This window comes from Triticum dicoccoides, chromosome 1B (assembly GCF_002162155.2).
Source record: "Triticum dicoccoides isolate Atlit2015 ecotype Zavitan chromosome 1B, WEW_v2.0, whole genome shotgun sequence".
Lineage (NCBI taxonomy): Eukaryota > Viridiplantae > Streptophyta > Magnoliopsida > Poales > Poaceae > Triticum > Triticum dicoccoides.
This window is the reverse complement of record NC_041381.1, coordinates 452420818-452444113: the sequence shown is the minus strand read 5'-3', so window position 1 is coordinate 452444113 and position 23296 is coordinate 452420818. Positions and strand designations below refer to the sequence as shown.

Genomic DNA, 23296 nt, shown 5'->3' with positions numbered 1-23296 from the left:
ACAATCTCATGGTCTAAGGAAATAATACTTGACATTAGAAAAGCTTTAGCATACGAACTACACGATCTTTGTGCTAGGCTTAGGATTGGGTCTTGTCCATCACATCATTCTCCTAATGATGTGATCCCGTTATCAACGACATCCAATGTCCATGGTCAGGAAACTGTAACCATCTATTGATCAACGAGCTAGTAAACTAGAGGCTTACTAGGGACATGGTGTTGTCTATGTACCCACACATGTATCTGAGTTTCCTATTAATACAATTATAGCATGGATAATAAACGATTATCATGAACAAGGAAATATAATAATAACTAATTTATTATTGCCTCTAGGGCATATTTCCAACAATTGCAACCGTCTGAAGCTTCCACGCGCCACCGCTTGGAACGTCGCCGCCCTGCCAAAACTTCACCCGAAAGCCATTGTGCCGTCGTCGTCCGCCTCCTCTCCCACCGCCGTTGTCGTCGCCTCACCCGCACCGTCCACCGCCACCACTCGCGCTTGCCGCTGCCTCGGTTGTGCCTCTCGTCGTTGTCGTCCACACCCATGGCCGCCTCACTCGTGTCGGAAGCGCCGCATCCGCACTCACTGCCACGCCATGCCCCTCGCCAACAACCACCCCATAATCGTTCGTGTCACTGACAAGCGGGTCATGGGGATTACCTCTTTTTGTTTAATTGTAAAATAAAATAAAAATGCAGTCAGGGGAAGAAGATTAGGGGAACCGACAAAAGTTGCTTTCGAAAAACTTCCCCTAACTTTCTTGGGAAGGCCAAAAAACCACTTTTGCTGGATGTTTTTAGGGGGGCTGTTGGAGTTTCTTAGGGCCAGTTATTTTGGCGGCTTAAAAAATAAGCCGCTTCCTCCCCAGCTTTTTCCATAAGATGTCTCTCTTATTCATTGGGGCTTTTAAACTAGTTATGGGATACTAATTTAGAAGCCTCACCAAATTTAAGAAGCAGCTTATTTTTTTAAGCTGGGAAGATGCAACTTATTTTTTAAGCCGCCCAAAAGAAGTGGCCCTTAGTCACTTGCATGGCAACATCGTCGGGTTGTACTGTCTTAACATCAGTTGCCTCACTGAGGGTCTCTCTAAGACTAGGGAGCATGCGTCATTATTTGAGGACAACAATGCGCCCCTCAATCACCTCGGACCTCCAAACTTCAGTTTGGACTCGGGTTATGAGTTATGACTTGTATGCTCCGACAGCAGAGTGAACAGATGGCTAAGAAAAGTCGACCTTCACATGAAAAAAAAACTAGTGTGCAACATGTTGAGATCCAAAGGTCGTCCTAGATCCCTTATCCCATGAAAAAAGTGCAACTGATTTTTTGGTTGTAATCTACAAGAGCATGCTAGAATATAAGAAAGTCAGACTCAAATGTTTCTATTAACTACAAGATCATGTCTCGAGATGAATGCAATAAAGTAGGACTTATATATTCCTATGTTGTGAGAATCAACTCCACCTACTCAAGATTTCATGTGAGAATCCAACAGGATTCTTATGAGATTGTGCCAATGAAAAATAATCCCAAATTCCAGTGGTAAGGGTACCCACCCGAAGAGGAAAGCTTTTACGGGTACAAATGGATCATATCACCGGCCCGGGTATCTAGGGGCTTTCGAGTCATGCGCCGCGTCGGAGTTGCCACTCTTAAGGGATAAGAACATTAGCTCCATTTCAAAGAATTAATGGTTGCAGGAGAGTTGTTTCCTTGCAATTACAAAATCGAATGGTCGTATCCCTTGAATACAAGATAGGTAGGGGCGTAGTGCTATCAGCCATCTGGGTCCTGAACCTATCAACCGTGTTACCATCATCGTCGATGAGACCCCTTCGGGCATCAACCCCTCCCTATAGTCTTCAAACAACATCCAGATGGAATGAATCTCTTTAGTGATCCTTCACTGACCAAGATGACCTACCGGGCACCCTCCATCCCAGTCATGATGGTCGTCAAATTCTCCAGCATGAGGAAGCAAGTGCGGCCAAAGGGTACCGTAACCGTGCAAGGCAAAGTGAGAGAGGTTGACCTCTCTCGACCGGCTCAGTTCATAAGGATCGGGTGGCTCTATAATCCCGTCGTGAACATGAGCTCCTAGCATTCCCTAGGTTCCTGGATGTTTTTGCTTAGAGCGTTATTGGCATGATGTGGTTAGGGAAATGTGCAAAAGATAGAAAAACACATCTATCATTCGCCCATTTTTCTTATGTCACTCTAAAAATTGGCATCACACTTCTCTCACTCTTACCGTTTTAGTGTATCACAAAAGTCGGTCCGAGTGGCAAGATCGAAATTTTCGGAGGGTAAATTAATTTTGTTTATGCCACTATAACAAGGCTAGAGTGGCAAAAGTGAAATGTCAATGCTTTTAGCTCTAGTACCTCTTGTGTTTGGGATGATATCCCTGACTTTATTTCATCTTCCCTTGTAAATGATCTTTCCATTATTTGATGAACAAAGTCTCTTGATGTAAAAAATGGCATAAGAAAATTTGGAAAAAAAAACCTAGAGTGGCAAAAACAAAACCCTCAAAAAAATGAATCTCCTAATAATTCCTGGCCCTACTCCGCACCGAGCTAAACCCTGAGACCGAAAGAGGGGACGAAGCAATTTCATGACCCAAAGGATGCTGCGGTGTGTGTACACCCAGCGGCGGTGGGCGCACCGCCGGGGCGGCTTCGTCACCGGCGGCACCGGATGGTCGCAGAAGGCCCGCCCGGCCGCCGTGATGGGCGCGAAGAAGTCGGAGTGGTGGGCGGTGGACGGCGAGCTGCACGAGATCGGGGAGGGCGTGCCGCACCGCGAGCGCTTCGCCATCCCGCGCGACAACCTCCCGAACCGCCGCCGCAAGCAGATGCGCGAGCAGTTCATGCGCCGCACGCGTCTCGTCCTCAAGGACTCGGTAATCACAGCCGCGCCTGGCAAACATTCTGCGCTTCCCCACTTCTGACCCATTGGCCTGTTGGTAGCTGTTCCTTCAACCCTAGATTTATTTTTTCTGTGGTTAGGCGTCTCTGTATGGTTGGTCGAAATGGGGTGATTGCTCCGAGCGAAACCAAATTCGGTGAATCGTTAGTGGGGTATCCAATTGAAAGTTTGAAACGGGTTCCACTGGAATTTGGTGGCAGCGTCCTCATTTCTCTTCTTTTCTGTCAGAAGACAGGGCGTTCAGGTTTGGTGGAAGCGAATTAACATGGCCTTTCGCTTCACGATTTGGGCTCAAATCAGCTGTGATTGGCTATTTTTGTATTCGTTTATGAATGATTTGGATGCGGTCGGATGGAATGATTTCTGCTGGTTGGTTAGTGCAGTGTTTAGGCAGGATCCATTTATGTTCGTTAGGAATTTGGGATGAATTCCACCAGAATCAACTAAATTTGTTCCTCTTTATTATTAGAGATGATGTGGCCGTTCTGGCAGTCATCATGCACAAGTTTGGAACCATAGTATGTGTTGTTGAATGGATGCAACTTGAGTTATAGAATGAAATGAATGACATGTGGTACTATTGACCAAAACTTTTCAGACTCTTATAGTGGCTTTGTTTTATTCCATAAGAAACAAAGAAATTCTGAAGCACATTAACTTGCTATAATTTAATCTGCTCTTGATAGTTAGATAACATGTTAACTGTGAGGACCACAGTTTTATTAGCGTGCTATCTCAGCGCTATAGCGTTTGGAGGGGCATCATGCTATAGCGCCAATTTAGCGCGCTAACGCTTCGGCCGCTATTTGCCATAGCCCACCATTTAAAAGTTTAGTGAGGACAGGTGCAAACCAAAGAACATGTCGCGTGTAGCAATTTCATGATCAGTACATGCTTTGGATGGGGACAAACAAACTGAAGCAATTCTATAACTAAGGGCCAACGCATAACATAGGCTATGCTTAGCTGATTCTGGCGAGTCCTGTGTTAGTAAGTGCTTCCATTGGGGTGTTGCAGCCGCTGGTTCATATAAAATAATTTTCTAACTGTTTGCGGCATGCCGCAACCTTTAGTACAACATTGCTTGGTTTTTTACTAAACTTTGGCTACCACCACACCTCTTTTACTGATTTTGAGGTGTTTCTGTCTTGGAAGTTCATGTGGAGCCTTTTGCTTGGGGACCAACTTCATTGAAAATACTGGCACCTCAGAATTTTGTTTACACAAACAATAAGCCAAACAGTCCCACTGTACTGTGGTTATTTCATGTTTCTGGATCCACGTCGTGTTCTTATCTCCATTCTATGTATGTTTGGATGAGATGTTTGTTTGGGATGCAATGTTCAACTTCCTTTTGCTACTCATGTTTCATAGTAGTTGTTAATAGTAAAGGCCTTGTTTGGGATGCCTGATCATGGCTGGGATCCTGACCTAACACCTACCAACCCCCAATTCATTTTGGTTGGGACAGGGCTTGCCAAACAAGACCTAAGTTGAGACTTGAGATATCCAGGATTCAAGAGATAAGGAGCCATTCATATCAATTTCATGTCTGGCTATCCCAAGGCACTTTACAAGATAATCTGTAGTATTTAGACCAAATACCAATCCTAGTTTTGCACTACAACGTTCTCACTTTCCTTTCTCTGATGTTGTCCAATTGGAAAAGATGAGTTGAGTGTTTAATTGTTATGTTTGTTTCGCTAGCTCCTGTAATGGATTACTTTATTCAAGAATCAGCTGCTTAATTACTTTTTTTTACAACGGAGTTAATGCTAGCATCAATAAATGAAGGGGAACTTTTTCCTCCGTTTTCATGTAATAGTTGTTGATACTATGTAGGTACATAACTATATTATGCAAAAGTCCGATCCTATTTGCGATTTCAAATACTTCCATTCACTTTCATATTATCAGACTTAACCATCACAAACTTACAGGAACATGAAACTTGGTGCAAAAAATATATGGAACTGTACCAAGAACTTAGAGAGAACTGGGAACGGTTGTACTGGGATGAAGGTTATTCAAAAAAGATTGCCGAAGATCGCGCTAATTATGACTCTGCTGAAGAAGATGATCTAGACTTCTCACCATACAGGTAACAGACCCTGAACAGTTCTATAATTCTTTTCACACTAATGAGCAAAGTTGGTCCCTCGAATTTGGATAATAGGCCACTTTAGTCCTTGATGTTTCCAATTTGGGTCACTCACAGACCCATGAGATAACATGACGGTGTTCATGCAACATAAGCACCCCTTCTATCCTAGTGCCCAAGTCATATCATCTAATTTATTTGCTCAACTGTCAAAGGAGCCAGAGTTGACATCACTCTATATGTGGCTGATCTTCTTGTTTCCAAGTGTTGCAATATGTTATACATTGCCATGAAAAAGTAATTTTGGAAAATTCAAATATCAGTTCCCATGTTCCATTTATGTGCTGATCATTATTGGATGCCTTGAACAGCAATCTAGGAAAAATGGGTGCTGACGTTGGATGACAATGTGGCTGCCATGTCATCTCACAGATGTGTTCAGGCCAAATTATAATACCATGGACTGAACCTGAACCGGCCCTTTCTAACTTCAGTGATGTAGCTTCTCCAATTAATGAAAAGATGTGCACATCCCCCTCCAGCCCCCAGCTAATAAACTTGAAGAAACAACTTGGACATATATCTTGGAGTAATATTTTAATTGGTTTCTTTCAGGACATAACCCAAGTTTACTTAAATGTAATCATGTGATAAATATCGGGTAGAACTACAAACTTTGCGCTTTCCTCTCATTATTCGATTATTGCAGCTTCCAAATGTTTAGCAATCTTTTCAACTAGTCATGAGTAGATTAGCGTCACAAATATATCTTCATTCAAGTGGTCTCATATATTCAATTTTATATTGCAGCAGGAGAAGGAGCTCCAGTGTAGAGCCAAACAAGGTATTTTATCTACTCTTGTACTGTTGATACATGTTGCATGCCATTTTGTTATGCACAGGAACTTGAATGCTGTTGACTGCATGCTAATACTTTGGGCTTTTCTGATATTCTTCACATACTGCAAACAGTTAGAGTCAGGCTGACAGAACCGTTGGAAAAAAACTGAGTAAACTGTTTCAGCTAATTATTTATGCTTACACCAGAAGCTATTTAAGCTGGCAGCAGGAAAAGTACTTGAGCTGACAGATCTGTTGGAAAAAACCCGAGTAAACTGTTTCAGTGAATTATTTAGGCTTACACCGAAAGCTCTTAAAGCTGGCAGTGGGAAAGCCACCTCTTTTTGCTGGGAATGTGTGGGAAAGCCAACTAGATTTTGTACTTCTTGTTTGGGCATCTTAATTTGGCATACATCAGGTAACATGGAAACAGTATTGTGCTCTGTATGTTGGTCAGTCTTGACCTTGTACTATCTATTCTACTGGAAGTGCTGCCTAAAAGTACCATATTACCATATGCTACCTGGATTTTGCTACAATTGAACAAAATCTAGCATGAACCATTAAAGAATACAGAAATCCTCAGTGTACCTTCTTACACTCTCCCAGTTTTTCTCTCTTTTAGTTTATTTTCATATGCACCAGGCGAATTGAGGCATAGACATGTCTTATCTCCACAAACTTTTGAATCCTCGGTGTGATAAGATTACCACCTAAAATTGCATATTGGTGAATGATCACGTAGCAAAGACCCAACGGAGTCTCAAGATAACCCGCTCTCCAGACCTGCCAAACAGCCCACCTAGAACAGATGGCAGAATTAACAGAGTTAATCAATGATTTGTTGTGTTTTGAAGCCAACGAAACCAGTGACATGGACAAAGTGACCTTGTTTCCCTCTTTTTTTAACGCTGCTGCTGCTCCTGTTGTCTTCTTTGGACCGGCCTCCCTCTGTGACCCTAGTGTATGTCAGCACCCGCAGTCACAAAAACACTGAGCAGGACCTTTGCTCAAGTGTTTAAAGCCAAATTAAATTATTAAACTTAGTTTTCACTGTGCGTTGCTGAAGTTTATGTTTGGCTATGTCCGTAGGTGCCAGTGTGGGTGCTTCAGTTGGACCATACAACTGGTATCTGGGCATACAACTTCCTGATTGTGATGAGAGTTATTGGGAAATCTGATGTTGAATTAGTACACAACAACTGCTAGTACATTGTTGCACCTCAATTTACAAGGACGATTACACCGTGTTAATTTTGGAAATGGGGTAGTTTGACCTTCTATAAGGTTGTGGATGAAGATGATGCTATTGGCTTTGCACAAGAGTAATTGATGGTAGTAAGTCGAATTACCATACCCCAGCGCTGTGTATACCGTATAAACGAGGCTCTACCGGCCTGGGTTTATACAGGGCCTGGAAGCTCATATGGAGTACCACCGACCTAGGAGATGTACGCTCCAGTTCAAGGATAAGGAAACCTTGCGGGCTACGTAGGAAAGTGGCCATGTGTTCTACTCGCATCCAGTCTGGACTCCTACCCATAAACGATGAAGGCATTGACATGAAGGGGGAGATTACCACCATCGAGGAGCTATATAAGGGCGTCCATGATCCCGCAAGAGGGGCCAAGCAATCCAATCCAGAGTTCTTGAAACCCTAATGATCATGGTGCATATTGCCTAGACCGACCACCATTGCCCATCGAGTTGCCTATCAACTTGCTGGATCTACTCTTTGTAACCGATATTAGTCTACATTGTACACTTTTCTCATATAATACCATCAAAGGCAGGAGCAGGGCTATAACCCATGCAAGCGGACCCAAACCTGGATATATCATGTTCTAGATCCCCTCGGTGACCTGAGGTGATGTTCCCGTGACTGCATAAATCACATGTGACTACCGTACCGCTGTGAGGTCAACAAATTATCCTCGACAATAATCATCGCTAAATGAATTAAATTGTCCAAACATTATGTATTTGTGTGACATTTGTGTAGCTTCCTGATCTGGATCTTCCATTTATCCTCAGTTCTTTGAGTATCTTTTGCCGCATCATTAAACAACCGTGTCAATGACACTAAATTTGCGAGTCACAGGTGTTGTCACTTACAAGTTTGTACTGCAGGACCTTGGTTCTGGGGAAAGCAAACAGGGTGAAACATGGGAAAGGGTTACTCAAATTCGTGACAAGTTTGAGTATGACAGAGAAAGGAGAATGAGAGAGCGAGGTAAATATCATGTCTTGATGCTGGATTATTTTGTTTATCCTGTCATTATTGATTGGTTGCATAAATTAAAAATTGCATGGTTCTTGTGAAATTTGTTGTGAAATATCAATGGCTGCCCGACACCACAACCCTGCAAATTCTTTTTGCACTGTTAGGTAGTGTTGCATGTAAAGTTTCGTTGGCGTTTCTTTCCTGGAGCTTTTTTATCACGTGTGTTTATTCAGTTGCTCATCTACTGTCTCCCTGTGATGCAGCGTTTGCTCCCATGAATATGGAAAACAATTTTGGCCAGCAGAACTGGAAAAGGCCAGAAGCCAGGACGAATCAGGGTTTCCCTCGACAAACTTAGAAACTAACTCTGGTCCACATGATTGGGCTTTCATAAATCAAACTGGTCGGGGTTTCCAACGTGACCCAAGTCCCTGAGATCAGCACAATTCGGATTTCCAAAAGGAATCAAGTTTCAGAAATCGGCAATATCCAAATTTTCGAAACCAGCTTGATGGAAACAATAAGTGATTTGGTGACCAGAATCAAGTTTTAGCCAGCATGTTGCAATCCTGCGGAGACACTAAAAGGTGGTGCACGATTGCCGAGTCTTTGTGTTCGCTGATTTCACACCTTTGTAATGCTAATTGAATTGAAAATGAGATGAGAGGTGATGGCATGCTTTTTATGTTCGTTGATGTAGTAGCACTACAGTTTATCCTTGTCCGTCAAAATGAGACGAGTGTAACATAAGATACCGCTGCCCTATTTTGCCTTTGCGGTCTTGCCCAGCTCTTATCGTGAGAAGCAGAATGGTTACTCAATGCAGTCCACTAGTTCTATGATGCTTGAGCATTTCATTCACCCTTGATTGTGATAAGAATTGCCATCCTGTGTGCTAGTAAGTATCATGCGACAAGAATTATGGAACGGGGAGGGAGTATGATTTAGTATATACTGTAATTGCTTGACAACTTAAACATCAATTATGTTTTACCGATTCCCCTTAGTTGGATGTTGAACTGTGTTTGTTAGGATGGCCGCATCCAAATATTATCGTGTCAATCTTTTTTTTTGTATCTGTTTTACTAAATGATCTGATCAACCAGGGTATCAGACTGAAGAAACTGAAATACACACGAGAAACAAACATCTCTCATATGAGTGGTGCTATCTTGCAAGTTGCTATCGGTGTTCTGTAGCCGAGTGGTCTAAAGCAGGGAATCGCGCGGTCGTGTAAGGACCATTGGTGAGCATGTTGCTGCGGCAACTTGGGAGGACTGAGAATCCCTGAAGCAAAAAATTCCGAGAGCACCGGGTTGGAGACAAGCCGCTTCTCAACTTGGATGGCGTATCTCGCCTTGGTGGGACACGGACGGTTTTGGTCGTGCTGAGATTGCTGTCGTTCTTCAGGAGATCAAAGAATCAAGTGGGCATTTTCAGAGCTTTAGGGTGTAATTCATATGGCGGCTCATTTATGCGCGAAACACGCGCCTCGTCGTCAACGGGGATGTCTTCTCTGGTAGACTGGGGATATCACAGTCACTCTAACCATCCAACCACATGTTGGTTCGCTTTTCTAACGCAGGTTGTATCGTGATTGTATGCCTTATTAAGTACTCCCTCCGTCCGAAAATACTTGTCATCAAAATGGACAAAAGGGGATGTATCTAGAATTAAAATACATCTAGATACATCCCCTTTTATTCATTTTGATGACAAGTATTTCCGGACGGAGGGAGCATTAAGGAATTACTCAAAAAAGAAAAAAGAAACCTCGGAGAAGCAACGCATCAAATATCTGCAATCTCCACAGCAAATCTGTGGATAACGAAGGGCCACAGAAAGATGAAAGGCATCTCATATCTCCTCCCCACTATCATCCATCCGTACGAACCAACAGGTCACCGAGCATCTGCCTGCCGCTTGGATGTGTGACGGAGTCGGAGAACTCGCCACGGATAAACAATCGGACGGGGGTGGATGTCGCGGCACCACGTGATGGCAAAGGGAATGAATATTAACTTAGTTGCATGGAAGCAGTGACAGCCATGGACGGGGAGCTTATTTTGTTATTGCTTCTGGTGAGGAATCCCACGCAACGCAATCCCAGAGGATCAGTGCCAATTGCCAAATGGGGGTGGAGTAACTACCAATCGTGCACACAGAGAACTTCTTTTTTGGGTAATTTTGATTATCATATTCGTAATCTCTGACACGCATGGATCCTCTTGATGCCAGCCCTAACTTGCAAGTTGTGGCTTAAGATAATAATCGGAAAGGGGAGGATTCAAAAGCCCAGTATGCCAACAAGGATGATCAACCCTACCCTAACCTAGCAAGTGTGGAGCGTAATTGGTATTCTAATTGCAGAACATAGCTGCATAGGACGCGGATTGTGAATCTGAACTCGTCAGGGTACATATATATGGCGCCAATGTTGTTGTAAAAAAATCCATTTCATTCTTCTTTTATGCTAAGCATCAGCCAAAGTTACTACATCGGATGAAAAGATACAAGAGAACAGATGCATCACTCGGAGCTCGCCGAGATCCACATCGCGGCCATGCACGCACCGAATTCTCGTGAGAGCCTGCGAGCTATGCTGCTTGGCGATCGATCTAGCAATGCCAGAGCGTGGCATGCCTGCCTGTCATGTCGTCGCCGCCGGACCGGACTGGAGCAAGCGGTCAGGCGTAGAGCGGGCGCTCGGTCCAGGCGCCGGCGACGTGGCCGTTCTCGCAGACGTAGGCGCGCACCACGGGCTCGCCGTCGTCGTGGTACCCGTAGAAGCTGCGGAGGCAGAAGGCGGAGTAGAGGTCCCACGCCTCCGTGCATCCGCAGAAGGCGCAGTCCACGGCCACGGTGGGGCGCCGCGTGTCCCGGAGCGCGCGCCGCACCTGGGAGCGCGCGAAGTCCTGGAACACGCCGCGGAACACCATGTATTTGCGCCGCTCCTCCGCGTGCACGCACCCGGGCCACTCGCAGATGTACAGCCGGTCGCCGCGGAACCGGCTGGCCAGCAGCTTGTTGCCCTGCTCGCGGCTCAGCGTCCAGGACCCCGACGCCAGGTGCGAGCCCACGGGCCCCAGCCACCGCCGCGCCCGCCGACGGGTACCCGACACCACGCCGCGCCGGACGGCATTGGCTGCCGGCGGCGCCTCCTCCTCCTCTGCCGTTGCGGCCGGCGCGGGCGCGGCGGCGATCTGCGTCTCGGAGCAGTCGTAGGCCGCGTCCAGGTACAGGTCATCGTAGAGGGACCACGCGGCGGCGTCCGTGGCGGCCAGCGTGCCGTCGCTGGGTCTCGGCTCGGCCTGCGCGGCGGCCTTGGGCGGCTGGAGCGAGGAGGTGGCCGTGGGCTCGAGGGATGAGGAGGAGGATGACGAGGAGGCCGGGACGGTGAGGTCGGGGCCGATGTCGAGCTCGAGGCCGAAGTCGTCGGAGGGCTCGAGGAGGATCCCGGCGCGGAGGAGGCCGGGGCAGCAGACGGACATCTTGTGGAGCGCGGCCCACGCGGCGGGCGCCCCGTCCGCGGGGAGCAGCTCGGCGGGGAGCGCCCGGGAGAGGCGCGGCGGGAAGCAGGCGGCCCGGAGGAGCGCGGCGAGGCGCGGGGACGCGCAGGACGCGCGCGCCCAGTCGCGCGGGTCCCCCTCGAGGCGTCCGAGGATCTGCAGCAGCACGTCGTCCGCCAGCGCCGACAGCGGCTCCACCTCCTCCGCCGCCGCAGCAGCCTCCTTGCCGTCCCTCCGCCTCTTGGCGACGACGACGGCGATCTCCCCCTGCTGCTGCTGCTCCGCGCCGCTCATGGCTGCGGCCCGCGTCGCGCTCCTGCTTTCTTGGCGAGCGAGTGGCTGCGCTGCTGACCGTTCGGCCGTTCGGTTGCGAGGCTGGTTTAACTTTCGGGTTGTGTTGGGTCCGTTTTTCTGTGGTGGTGGCCTGGGCTGGGGGCTGGGGGCTGCGGGAGACGGATGAGATGATGCTTTTCTTGTCGTTACAAAACTCTTGCCTGCAATCCCAACGTGTGGATGGAGGCTGCGCGGGTGTGCCGAACGATGAGCGGTCACTCTCGGCCCCCGTGTGTCAACCTCCACGATTATTTTATTCGATTGAAACGAGGGGCTCAACATTCTTCCAACAGAGCATTGTCTCTCACTCCTCCCAGTCCCAGGAACACCATGCATGCAGGCACAACACAACTCCATCACACCCACACACTTGACCGGCTGCTAGAAAAAACAAACTCACCTCCTGCTAAAAAAAGGACCAGCCCTCATAAGGCCATGTGCAGCGTCGGGTGCTTATGCATATCGGTGTTTAAAGGGAGAGAACACAATTACAGTACATCTCAAAAATATTGTCACACGGATAAACATTTATCTCAAAGGGTACCCAGCGTGCGCTTCACATAAGATACGTTGTAGACAAGATTTTTAATAAATACAGATATAATGACACACGCTATTACAATCACATAGGTGCACGATATCTCAAACCATAATCCTAGACCTATGGGCGATCTACGCTCGTTTTACAAAAGCTTCCAAATAATTCTCTCCTCCCTGTTTCGAGAATACCCCCCTCCCCCCCTCTAATTTCGAAGGGGTGGGGCCCCTCCCTCCTCCTTAGCTTCAATCCTAATATTTCATCTAACCAAGTCCGTTAAATCCGTAATTGTTTTTCTGTAGCTCTAGCATTACTTCAAAATATTACTACAATCACCCTAGCAGATTGACACATGCTAGGTTGATAAAAAGGCAACAACAAACAACACAAAAGAGAAATATAATGTTATGAGTTGTGCAAACACGGATTAGAAGACCACTCTCACTCCTAGGAGAGAAGAACATATAGTAATATAATTACATCTCAAAATAAATGTACCTACCATGTGCTTCACACGGGTTCTTAGATACTGTTCAATTGTAGTATCTGTGAAATCAGGATAACATTTATCTCTCATAAGCACCGGCTAGCATTGGAAGCCAAAGTTTGCTTCTACACCCCCCCAACCCGATTACTCGTGCAAACCTATGTCATAAATAAAACCATTATCTTCTTATTGAGGCACCCGTTTTAGCACCTACATTATACAAGGTCTAAGACACACATTGTGATAAACATGAGGTTTGATCCTGGGTTGAAACGACAACCATTCTCTTTAACGTCCAATCAAAGCTTGATTCTCTCGGGTCTAACAGAGCCTTGTCCGATCCTAACTACAAATGTCAATGTTATGAGTACTTCATGAATAGGGTGGAAGCATAGTTTAAAAACCGAACCGGCGACTGAACACGTGAGGCTATCGGTTCAGGTTTTTATTGGTCGGACCGCCGGGTCATTGATTCATTGGTGACAAAAATAGAGCACTTAAGATAAATTTTCCAAATTTTTAACCTCACATTATATGAATACACGGAATATTAGTTGTAAACCATTAATAAACCACAAAGTATTGTTAGCCTAATTGGTTAATTAGCCTTGAGTGTTTGATCCCTAGTTTATGCACCATTTTTAGAATATTTCTCCCTATTTTTTACTAAAAGACCAATACACCTTAAAAACAAGACAAGGCGTTGGTTCTTTTTAAAACTATGGATGGAAGCCAATTTATCATAGACTTAGATCTTTAGAGGATTTAAAACCTTCAAATGTATATGTTGTGTGTTTCATACTATATTTTTATGAATAGTTTGCACTCCTTCTCCTTTTTTCCGTGAATAAGCAAAACTTGCGTATCATTTCATTGATAGAAGAAAGGAGAATGAGTACAATAAAGGGTACAACACATGACATGAACGCAAGAAGGCATGAGCATGGTGTCTTGAGCAGAGAGACACGGGGTGCTTAGCCCAAACAGGGTGAAGGACACAACTGAACCCACCAAACCCAAAACTAGAGGAGCACACCAAATCAGCAGGACGTTGAACATCTTCAAATCCAACACCAGGACACCACGAGCTACCAAGATCAAGAAGGGGAATGATGTCGTGACATCACCGCCATCTAGTCCAGAGAACCGGACCTAGGGTTTCCTCTGATGCTCGAAGGAGGGCATGGATAGAGGCCATGACAGCGCCTCCAAGAAGGGAAACGACACCCACGAGTGTCATCGCTGCCAGCATCGGCAAGCCGAGCATGGATTTCTCCTGGCCTAAGTCTGAGCAATCCCAAAGCCGCCAAATCAGGATCCAAAGATGCTAGAGACAACCTGCTTGTCGGCCGCTACCTCAAATGGGATGGGGCTGCACCTGTCGCCGACGAAAAACGCAAACTTTGGAACCAACATGGTGTGTAGGTAGATGGGGTTGGAGAGGCAGTGGTGTAGAGAGCTGTCGCGGATGGAAGGATGGTAGTCAGAGCAATCCAGAGCCGAAAGGGAACACATATCCGTGCCGCTAGAGGCGAAGCCACCAGAATGCCGACGAACCGAATTTGGAAGGGGCGCAACTGTCGGTGCATCGGGGTTGAAACCACGCTGGTAGAGGATCTCGACAGACCAATGACATTGGAGAACGCAAGCCCATGGAGGCTGGGACCGACGCGGTGTCGACAAAATCCACCGCAAAGCTTCAACAACCTGCCAGAGGATTACCATCACCACACACAGAGGCCGACATCGTAGCTCGGAGGAGACGCTGTCGGGGACAAAGGATGGCCTGCACGTTGGCATGAACGAGCCGTGGCCACCTCCCCCAAGGGTCACACCCGCCCCAATGGACATTAGCAAGAAGAGGGGTTGCACCACGGGGGGCAAGACGCAAATGGGGGGAAGGATCACCACGGATGCGGCCGCGCCGCCGAGTAGGACCAATGGGACGCGGTGCAACAGTTAGACGAGGAAGTGGCCGCGGTGCGCCAGATCTGATCTGGGGCCGTGGGTAGGGAGGGTCTCTAGCGCGAGCACCCAGGGGGGTCCGCTCCACCGCAGCCATCCTCAGGCACGGCGCAGCCGCACGGTGATGACCCACAAGTATAGGGGATCAATCGCAGCCCTTTCGATAAGTAAGAGTGTCGAACCCAACAAGGAGCACAAGGAAATGACAAGTGGTTTTCAGCAAGGTATTTTTTGCAAGCACTGAAATAGTCGGTAACACGTAGTTTGATAGCAAGATAATTTGTAACAGACAAGTAACGGTAACGGTAAATAAAGTGCAGCAAGGTAGCCCAATCCTTTTGTGGCAAAGGACATGCCAAAATGGTTTCTTATAATAGGCAAAGCATTCTTGATGGCACATGAGAATTTCATCTAGTCACTTTCATCATGTTGGTTTGATTTGCGTTCGCTACTTTGATAATTTGATATGTGGGTAGACCGGTGCTTGGGTGTTGTTCTTACTTGAACAAACCTCCCACTTATGATTAACCCCATTGCAAGCATCCGCAACTACGAGAAAAGTATTAAGATAAAATCTAACCATAGCATTAAACATTTGGATCCAAAATGATCCCTTACAAAGTAGCGAAACTAAGGTTTAACCTTCTGCCACTCTAGCAACCCATCATCTAATAACTACTCCACAATGCATTCCCTTAGGCCCAAATATGGTGAAGTGCCATGTAGTCGACGTTCACATGACACCACTAAGGGAATCACAACATACATATCATCAAAATATCAAACACATATCAAATTCACATGATTACTTGCAACGTGATTTCTCCCGTGGTCTCAAGAACTAAAGTAAGTACTCACAAATGATATTCATGCTCAAGATCAGAGGGATATTAAATAGCATAATGGATCTGAACATATAATGTTCCACCAAATAAACTATATAGTAATCAACTACAAGATGTAATCAACACTACTAGTCACCCACACGTACCAATCCGAGGTTCCGGTACAAAGATTGAACACAAGAGATGAACTAGGGTTTGAGAAGAAATGGTGCTATTGAAGATGTCGATGGAGATTGGCCTCCCAAAGATGAGAGAGTTGTTGGTGATGACGATGGCTTCGATTTCCCCCTCCGGGAGGGAAGTTCCCCCGGCGGAACCGCTCTGTCGGAGGGCAAAAGTGCTCCTGCCCAAGTTCTGCCTCGAGATGGAGGTGCTCCGTCCCGAAAGTCCTCCCCTTACTTTTTCTAGGTCAAAATGACTTATATACCAGAAGATGGGCACCAGAGGTGGGCTGGGCTGACCACTACCTACCAGGACGCGCTTGGGGGGCCTGGCGCGCCCTGGTGTCTTGTGGTCATTAGGTGGCCCCCCTCCGATAGTTATTGCTCCAGTATTTTTCATATATTCCAAAATAATTCTCCATGAAGTTTCAGCTTATTTGGAGTTATGTAGAATAGGTAACTCTGACATAGCTTTTCTAGGTCCAGAATTCCAGCTCCCGGCATTCTCCCTCTTTGTGTAAACCTTGCATAGTATGAGATAAAAGACATTAGAATTACTCCATAAAGCATTATTATGCATAAAAACATTATAAATAACAGTAGGAAATCATGATGCAAAATGGACGTATCAACTACCCCAAGCTTAGATCTCGCTTGTCCTCAAGCAAAAACCGATATAAAAAAACATGCCCACATGCTTAGAGAGAGAGAGGTGTCGATAAAAATAAAATACGGACATAGTAACATCATGCTTATTATCATAACATGATGTAGGGCAAAACCCTAGTTGGACGATCTTTCACGTTTGGAGAGGATCCTACGGAGAATCACGAAGAACACGCGGAAGCACAAAGGGGAAAACACGGGGGAAAACGAGAGAGAATCACGAAACCGACATAGAATCAATCACACGAGTGCTAGATCACCGAACACCAAGAGATACACATGATCCACAATCAACAATGGCAAGCATATAAAGGAACCATTCTTCTCCGTACGGAGGTCTTGATGATCTTCCCTAGAAAGGGGTCTTGAATCCGCTTGGGGGATCTTCTCCGAAGAGGTCATGAACTCCGAGGAGAAGTATCCAAGTGGATGAGCAAGGCTCTCACACAAATATGAGCTATCCAATGCTAACCCTAAAACGTACGGGATGAGGGAGTATATATAGTTTACGGGGCGGAAGGGTACACGGGCCTCGGCCCAAGTGGCTGCGCGCAGGCAGGGCCGGAAGTTCCGGGCCAGGACGGAAGTTCCGGGCGCTGGAGGTTCCGGGAAGGGTCCGGCCTAAGCTGAAAGTTGGTGCGGGTGAAGCAGGGCTGGCGTCCGGGGGCCGGAGGGTCCGGGCAGGCCGGAAGTTCCGGGGGCCGGAAGGTCCAGGCCAGGTTCCGGGCAGGTTTCGGGCTAAGCAGAGAGTTGGCATGCCCGGGGTGGTCGATGTCGAAGGAGGCCGGAAGCTCCGGGCAGGCCGGAAGTTCCGGGCCAGGTTCCGGGTAGGTTCCGGGCTAAGCAGAAAGTTGACGCATGTCGCTTCTTCTTCAGCGTTGTACCTGATCACACACAGAGTTTTCGTCTGAGGTAGTAGCCATGTCTCGTGAGTAGGAAGAGGGATTTCGGAGAGGAGCGAGTTCACCTTATCTTCGATAGCCTTAGCTCGGGCTCGAGTCATGGGTCCACGTGGTGTTGAAGGAGATGTAGATGCGTCTATGGGGATGAGCGAGGGATGCTCCGCATCATCTCCTCCCCCTTGGGAGAGATCCGACCTCGGATCAAAAACTTCATCTCCATGGTAAGGTGCGAGGTCCTTGACGTTGAAGATGTCGCTCACATTGTACTTGTCTCGAGGTAGGTCAATCTTGTAGGCGTTGTCGTTGTAGCGTGCTAGCACCTTGAAAGGTCCGTCGGCTCAAGGGAGAAGCTTGGACTTGCGTTCGTTGGGGAAGCGGTCCTTGCGAAGGTGTAGCCACACTAGATCACCAATGTTGAAGACCATGGGTTGCTTGTTGACGTTGAGCTTGGTCGCTAGTCGTTGTACTTGTCGTTCGATGGTGTGCCTTGTATCTTCGTGCATCTTCTTGATGTAGCTTGCATGAGCACTTGCGTCGAGGTTGGTTCGCTCTTGTAGAGGAAGAGGTAGAATGTCCAATGGGGACAATGGGTTGAAGTCGTAGACGACCTCGAAGGGGGACTTGCCGGTCGTCGAATGTCTTGTACGGTTGTAGGCGTACTCGGCGATGGGTAGGCACTCTTCCCACTCCTTGATGTTCCTCTTGATCAACACGCGAAGTAGAGTGGAGAGTGTACGGTTCGTCACCTCCGTTGGCCGTCGGTTTGAGGATGGTATGCCGAAGAGAACAATAGCTTGATGCCAAGCTTGGCGCATAGGGTCTTCCAAAAGTAACTCAAGAACTTGACGTCGCGATCCGAGACAATTGTCTTTGGCACTCCATGAAGTCGCAATATTTCCCTACAAAATAGATTGGCAATATGTGAAGCATCGTCTATCTTGTTGCAAGGAATGAAATGTGCCATCTTAGAAAATCGGTCCACAACGACAAACACGGAATCCTTTCCATTTTGAGTTCTAGTCAAACCAAGTACAAAGTCCATACTAATGTCTTCCCATGGTTGATAAGGAATAGGAAGAGGCATGTAAAGACCATGAGATTGAGCTTTAGACTTAGCTTTACGACATGTAGAGCATCGGGCGGTGAAGCGTGAGACGTCGCGGAACATCTTGGGCCAATAATAGTTCTTGGAGAGCGTAGCGAACGTCTTGTCGCGTCCAAAGTGTCCCATGAGTCCACCTCCATGAGCCTCTTGCAAAAGGAGCAAACGAAGAGAAGACTCGGGAATGCATAGTTTGTTAGCTCTCATAAGATAACCATCCTTTATGTAATATTGTTCCCAAGATGTATGCGTCAAACATTTAGCATAATGAGGTGCAAAAGGTGGATCATGAGCATACAAGTCTTTTATGTGCTCAAAGCCAATAACATTCAACTCAAGTTTAGTGACAAGCGTGCATATGCGTGAAAGTGCATCGGCAACTACATTTTCCTTACCCTTAATGTACTTGATCACATATGGGAAAGATTCAATAAATTCACTCCATTTGGCATGACGCTTGTTCAACTTAGTTTGACCTTTTAAATATTTAAGTGTTTCATGATCGGTATGGATGACAAACTCATTAGGTCTAAGGTAATGTTCCCAAACATGTAACACACGCACTAAAGCATACAATTCTTTGTCATAGATGGGATAGTTAAGTTGAGCACCCGAGAGTTTTTCACTAAAATAAGCAATGGCTCGTTTTTCTTGCATCAAAACTCCGCCAATTCCGGTACCACTTGCATCACAATGAACCTCAAAAGTTTTGTCAAAGTTGGGCAAAGCAAGAATCGGAGCATGAGTAAGCAAAGATTTAAGCTCATCAAAAGTGGTGGATTGCAAAGATTCCCAAACAAAAGGAGTATTCTTCTTACTCAAAGCATGCAAAGGAGCAGCGATTGTGCTAAAGTTTTTCACAAAGCGGCGATAAAATCCTGCAAGACCAAGAAAACTACGCACTTGTTGCAAATTGGTGGGTTGGGGCCAAGTTTTAATTGCTTCAATTTTAGTTTCATCAACATGGACACCCTTGGAAGATACAACGAAACCCAAGAAAACCACTTTGTCAACGCCAAAAGTGCATTTTTTCAAGTTCGCATAAAGGCTTTCCTTGCGAAGGGTTTGCAAAACAGATTTAACATGATTAATATGCTCTTTCATGGTTTTGCTAAACACAAGAATATCATCGAAGTAAACCACTACAAAGACTCCAATGTAAGGTCGAAGTACATGATGCATGAGACGCACAAAAGTACTGGGAGCCTCCGATAAACCCATAGGCATGAACCACTCATATAAGCCAAATTTTGTTTTGAAAGCAGTTTTCCATTCATCACCTTCTTGTATGCGGATTTGATAATAGCCACTTTTAAGATCAATTTTTGAGAAAAAGTTGGCTCCACTAAGTTCATCAAGCATATCATCTAAGCGAGGAATGGGATGCCTATATCGGACGGTGATAGCATTTATAGGTCTACAATCGGAACACAAGCGGAAACTTCCATCGGGCTTAGGCACAAGTATAACAGGAACGGCACAAGGGCTTAAGATTTCACGTACATGACCGTTGTCGATTAGTTGTTGTACTTGCCATTGAATTTCCTTGGTTTCTTCGGGATTAACACGGTATGGAGCTTTGTTTGGAAGTGGCGCTCCGGGAATGAGGTCAATTCGATGCTCAATGCCTCGTAGGGGAGGTAGACCCGGAGGTAGCTCATTGGGGAAAACATCTTGAAATTCTTGCAAAAGAGATTGAAACACTAAAGTAGCTCGTGAGAGGTGTTAGTTGTTGGCTCTCCATCCTTGCACACAAGGACAAAGTGCATCACACTCGATGGGTTCTCACACACTTCTCTCATCTCACTTTTGGTGGCTAATAGGATGAGGTTTTTCTCTCTAGGCGAAGAGGCGCTCAAGTTTGGCTTGTGGCTCTCACTCACTTTTGGGTGGGTCACTTTCTCACTCTTCTCTCCATGGTGGGTGGCTTGCTTGTCGGCTATCACTTGACTAGGAGACATAGGTCGTAGCACATACTCCTTCCCTTTCATCTTTAAGCTATAGTGATTGGTACGCCCATTGTGGATGACACCATGGTCGAATTGCCATGGTCGACCAAGAAGGAGGTGGCAAACGGTCATTGGGACCACATCACACTCCAACGTGTCTTCATAAGCACCAATTTTGAAGGAGACTTGGACCGTATGCTCGACTCGTATAGTGCCGGAGTCACTTAGCCATTGAACCTTGTCGGGGTGTGGGTGCTTCCTCTTGACCAATTGAAGCTTGGAGCATAGTTCTTCACTTGCCAAGTTGTGACAACTACCTCCATCGATGATGACCTTGACGGACCTTCCATTGATGCCGGCCTTAGTGTGGAAGATGTGGCATTGTTGGTCTTCTTCTTGTTGATGTTGAAGTGTCAAGACTTTGGAGACAACGAGAGCGGGACTCGAATCCTCATCACAAAAGACTTGATCATCTTCATCTTCATTCACGCGCTGGTGCATGGCCACTTGCTCAAGGGCTTCCATCTCCTCTTCACTCATGGAGTCATATGTACCATCATTGTTGAGGATCATGGTGCGCTTGTTTGTGCATCCATAAGACTTGTGGCCTCGGCCGCCGCAAGTGAAACACTTGAAGGAGCTTGTCTTGATGGTCTCATCGGTTGGAGTAGATGATGAAGCACACGGCTTGAAGTTGCTTGTAGTAGGAGGAAGACGACTTGAACTTGACGAAGTTTTCTTGTAACTTGACTTGTCGTCATTTCTTGGAAAAGGCTTGGTTGATGTAGATGTTTGAGGAGTTGTTGAAGCTTGATTGTTGGAGAAGCCATATGTCTTGGATGAGTACTTGGCGTACTTGAAGTCATCTTGCACTTGACGTTCCGCCTTTGTAGCTTGATGCACGAGCTCAATGAGGTTGGAGTAGGGTTGAAAGTCGGCAATCTTCTTGATGGGATGATTGAGACCATTCAAGAAACGTGCCATTGTTTGCTCATCATCTTCCGTGACATTGGCTCGAATCATGGCAATCTCCATCTCCTTGTAGTATTCTTCAACACTCTTTGTTCCTTGTTTGAGGAGTTGTAGCTTCTTGAAGAGATCACGGTTGTAGTAGGTTGGCACAAAACGTGCTCGCATGACTTCCTTCATTTGAGCCCAAGTGGTGATAGGTGGTTCACCTCTTGCTTCACGGCGCTCAAGGACTTGTTCCCACCATATGAGCACATAGTCTTGGAACTCAAGTGATGCCATAGCGATCTTCTTCTCTTCCTCATAGTTGTGCAAGCGGAAAATTTTGTAGGTATGGTGGACTCTCAAAACATGAGTTTGGGTTTAGGGTTTTTGGCTGCACATGTAGTATCTCTACTTAGTGCGGAATTTTGGCTAGCAAAGATATTGAGAAAGCACCACATGTTGAAGGATCTATGACAACATAACTTCTATGTGAATATGAACAAACACTGGTACAATGAGGTGCTATACAAACAGCTTTTAACCCCTTTCCGCGACGGCATTTGGAACCTTCGCCAAGTGAGTGTGGGCGATAGGGGGCCCTTCCCACACGACCCAGAAACCGTCGAGGATAGGCCCTCTTGGCACACAGGCTGGGGCAAAACGAGCTCGTGTGCGATCGGGCGAGACATCGAAACCCAATCATTTCCGTTCGTATGTACATCCCACATAGTCAACCCAAACAAACATTTCTGTTTGTTATGTACATTCCACACAGTCAATCCAAGGAATATGTTTCCGTTCTTATGTACATCCCACACAGTCAATCCAGGGAAAACATTTTCGTTCGTTATATCCCACACAGTCAATCCAAGGAAAACGTATCCGTTCGTATGTACATCCCACACAATTTTATGTATAGGCTCGTGTGTGATAGTTGTAACTATCACACACACTCTGCCTTGGTTAACCGTTTGCTTTTATTCAACTACATCACACACGATTTGATGAAGAAAACTGTGTGGCATTGGGCTATCCATCACAAGCGCTTTTACTGCTAGAACCGTTTGCAAAGTTCCATGACCCATTTAGCAGGTTTATTAGTTTACAATTAATAATTCCAGTATTACGCAAATTCACATTTCATATCGAACAACTGTTTGCCAATTTCATATCAGGCACATAAATATATTTTAATATCATAGTACGATAGCTACCTGAAAACATCACAGTACATCATATAGCTAGTTCAGCTTCATAATAACAATATATTCATTTCCCTAATCGAGATCATTCATGCTCGTCTTATCCTCCTTTGCTTTCAGTTCAGTAAGAACATGTTTTGCATGAGCCAACTGGGAAAGTGCCTCCTCCTTCGCCAACACCATCTTAGCAAAGTATGATTTAAAAAATTTGAGCTCATTCTCCACCTTCCTCTTTTTATCCCGCATCTTCAAATATTCTTCAGCGTTGACTACACTTTATCTAAGCCTACCTCTGTTCTCTTCCTCATACATGCTCCAGAGATTTGCTAGGCACATCTTCAAAGACTGTGGCCAGTCTTGATCAACCCACTCCAAGTAAGAACACTTCCGTTCATCTTATAATAATTAAAACTAGATCAGTAACAATTGTAGGGGAAATGGGTTTATAGCAACATAGAAAATCACCAACAATTATATTGAAAAACTGAAGAAGTAGGTTAATTATGACATATCTTCTCAAAAAGATCAATTTGCAAATGAATTAATTGATACTGAGACAACAACCAAATTCTGAA

General features: G+C 46.0%; 2 protein-coding genes across 3 annotated transcripts; one reads left to right on the top strand and one right to left on the bottom strand.

Annotated features, from left to right (window-relative positions):
* The first annotated feature begins 2606 nt into the window (after positions 1 to 2606).
* LOC119340660 lies at positions 2607 to 8950 on the top strand. 2 transcript variants are annotated; one of them, XM_037612590.1, is made up of 5 exons: positions 2607 to 2917; positions 4884 to 5044; positions 5858 to 5888; positions 8015 to 8117; positions 8372 to 8950. In XM_037612590.1, exons 1-5 carry the CDS (start codon positions 2630 to 2632, stop codon positions 8464 to 8466), a joined length of 678 nt encoding a protein of 225 aa, XP_037468487.1. In that variant the 5' UTR covers positions 2607 to 2629; the 3' UTR covers positions 8467 to 8950. The 2 variants fall into 2 exon arrangements, with proteins under 2 accessions (XP_037468487.1, XP_037468478.1); XM_037612581.1 differs by having other exon boundaries at positions 5855 to 5888.
* A 1595-nt stretch (positions 8951 to 10545) lies between these two features.
* LOC119340653 (phytochrome A-associated F-box protein-like) lies at positions 10546 to 12065 on the bottom strand. The gene has a single exon (XM_037612569.1). The coding sequence runs from the start codon at positions 11909 to 11911 to the stop codon at positions 10796 to 10798; it is 1116 nt and encodes a 371-aa protein (XP_037468466.1). The 5' UTR covers positions 11912 to 12065; the 3' UTR covers positions 10546 to 10795.
* Positions 12066 to 23296: the final 11231 nt, after the last annotated feature.

Bases quoted from the DNA above. Each gene is read 5' to 3' on its own strand.
- LOC119340660 (XM_037612581.1), top strand. From the start codon at position 2,630: ATGACCCAAAGGATGCTGCGGTGTGTGTACACCCAGCGGCGGTGGGCG. The intron at 2,918-4,883 runs GTAATCACAGCC...ACAAACTTACAG, and splicing joins GTCTCGTCCTCAAGGACTCG to GAACATGAAACTTGGTGCAA. The intron at 5,889-8,014 runs GTATTTTATCTA...TTTGTACTGCAG, and splicing joins CCAGTGTAGAGCCAAACAAG to GACCTTGGTTCTGGGGAAAG.
- LOC119340653 (XM_037612569.1), bottom strand. From the start codon at position 11,911: ATGAGCGGCGCGGAGCAGCAGCAGCAGGGGGAGATCGCCGTCGTCGTC.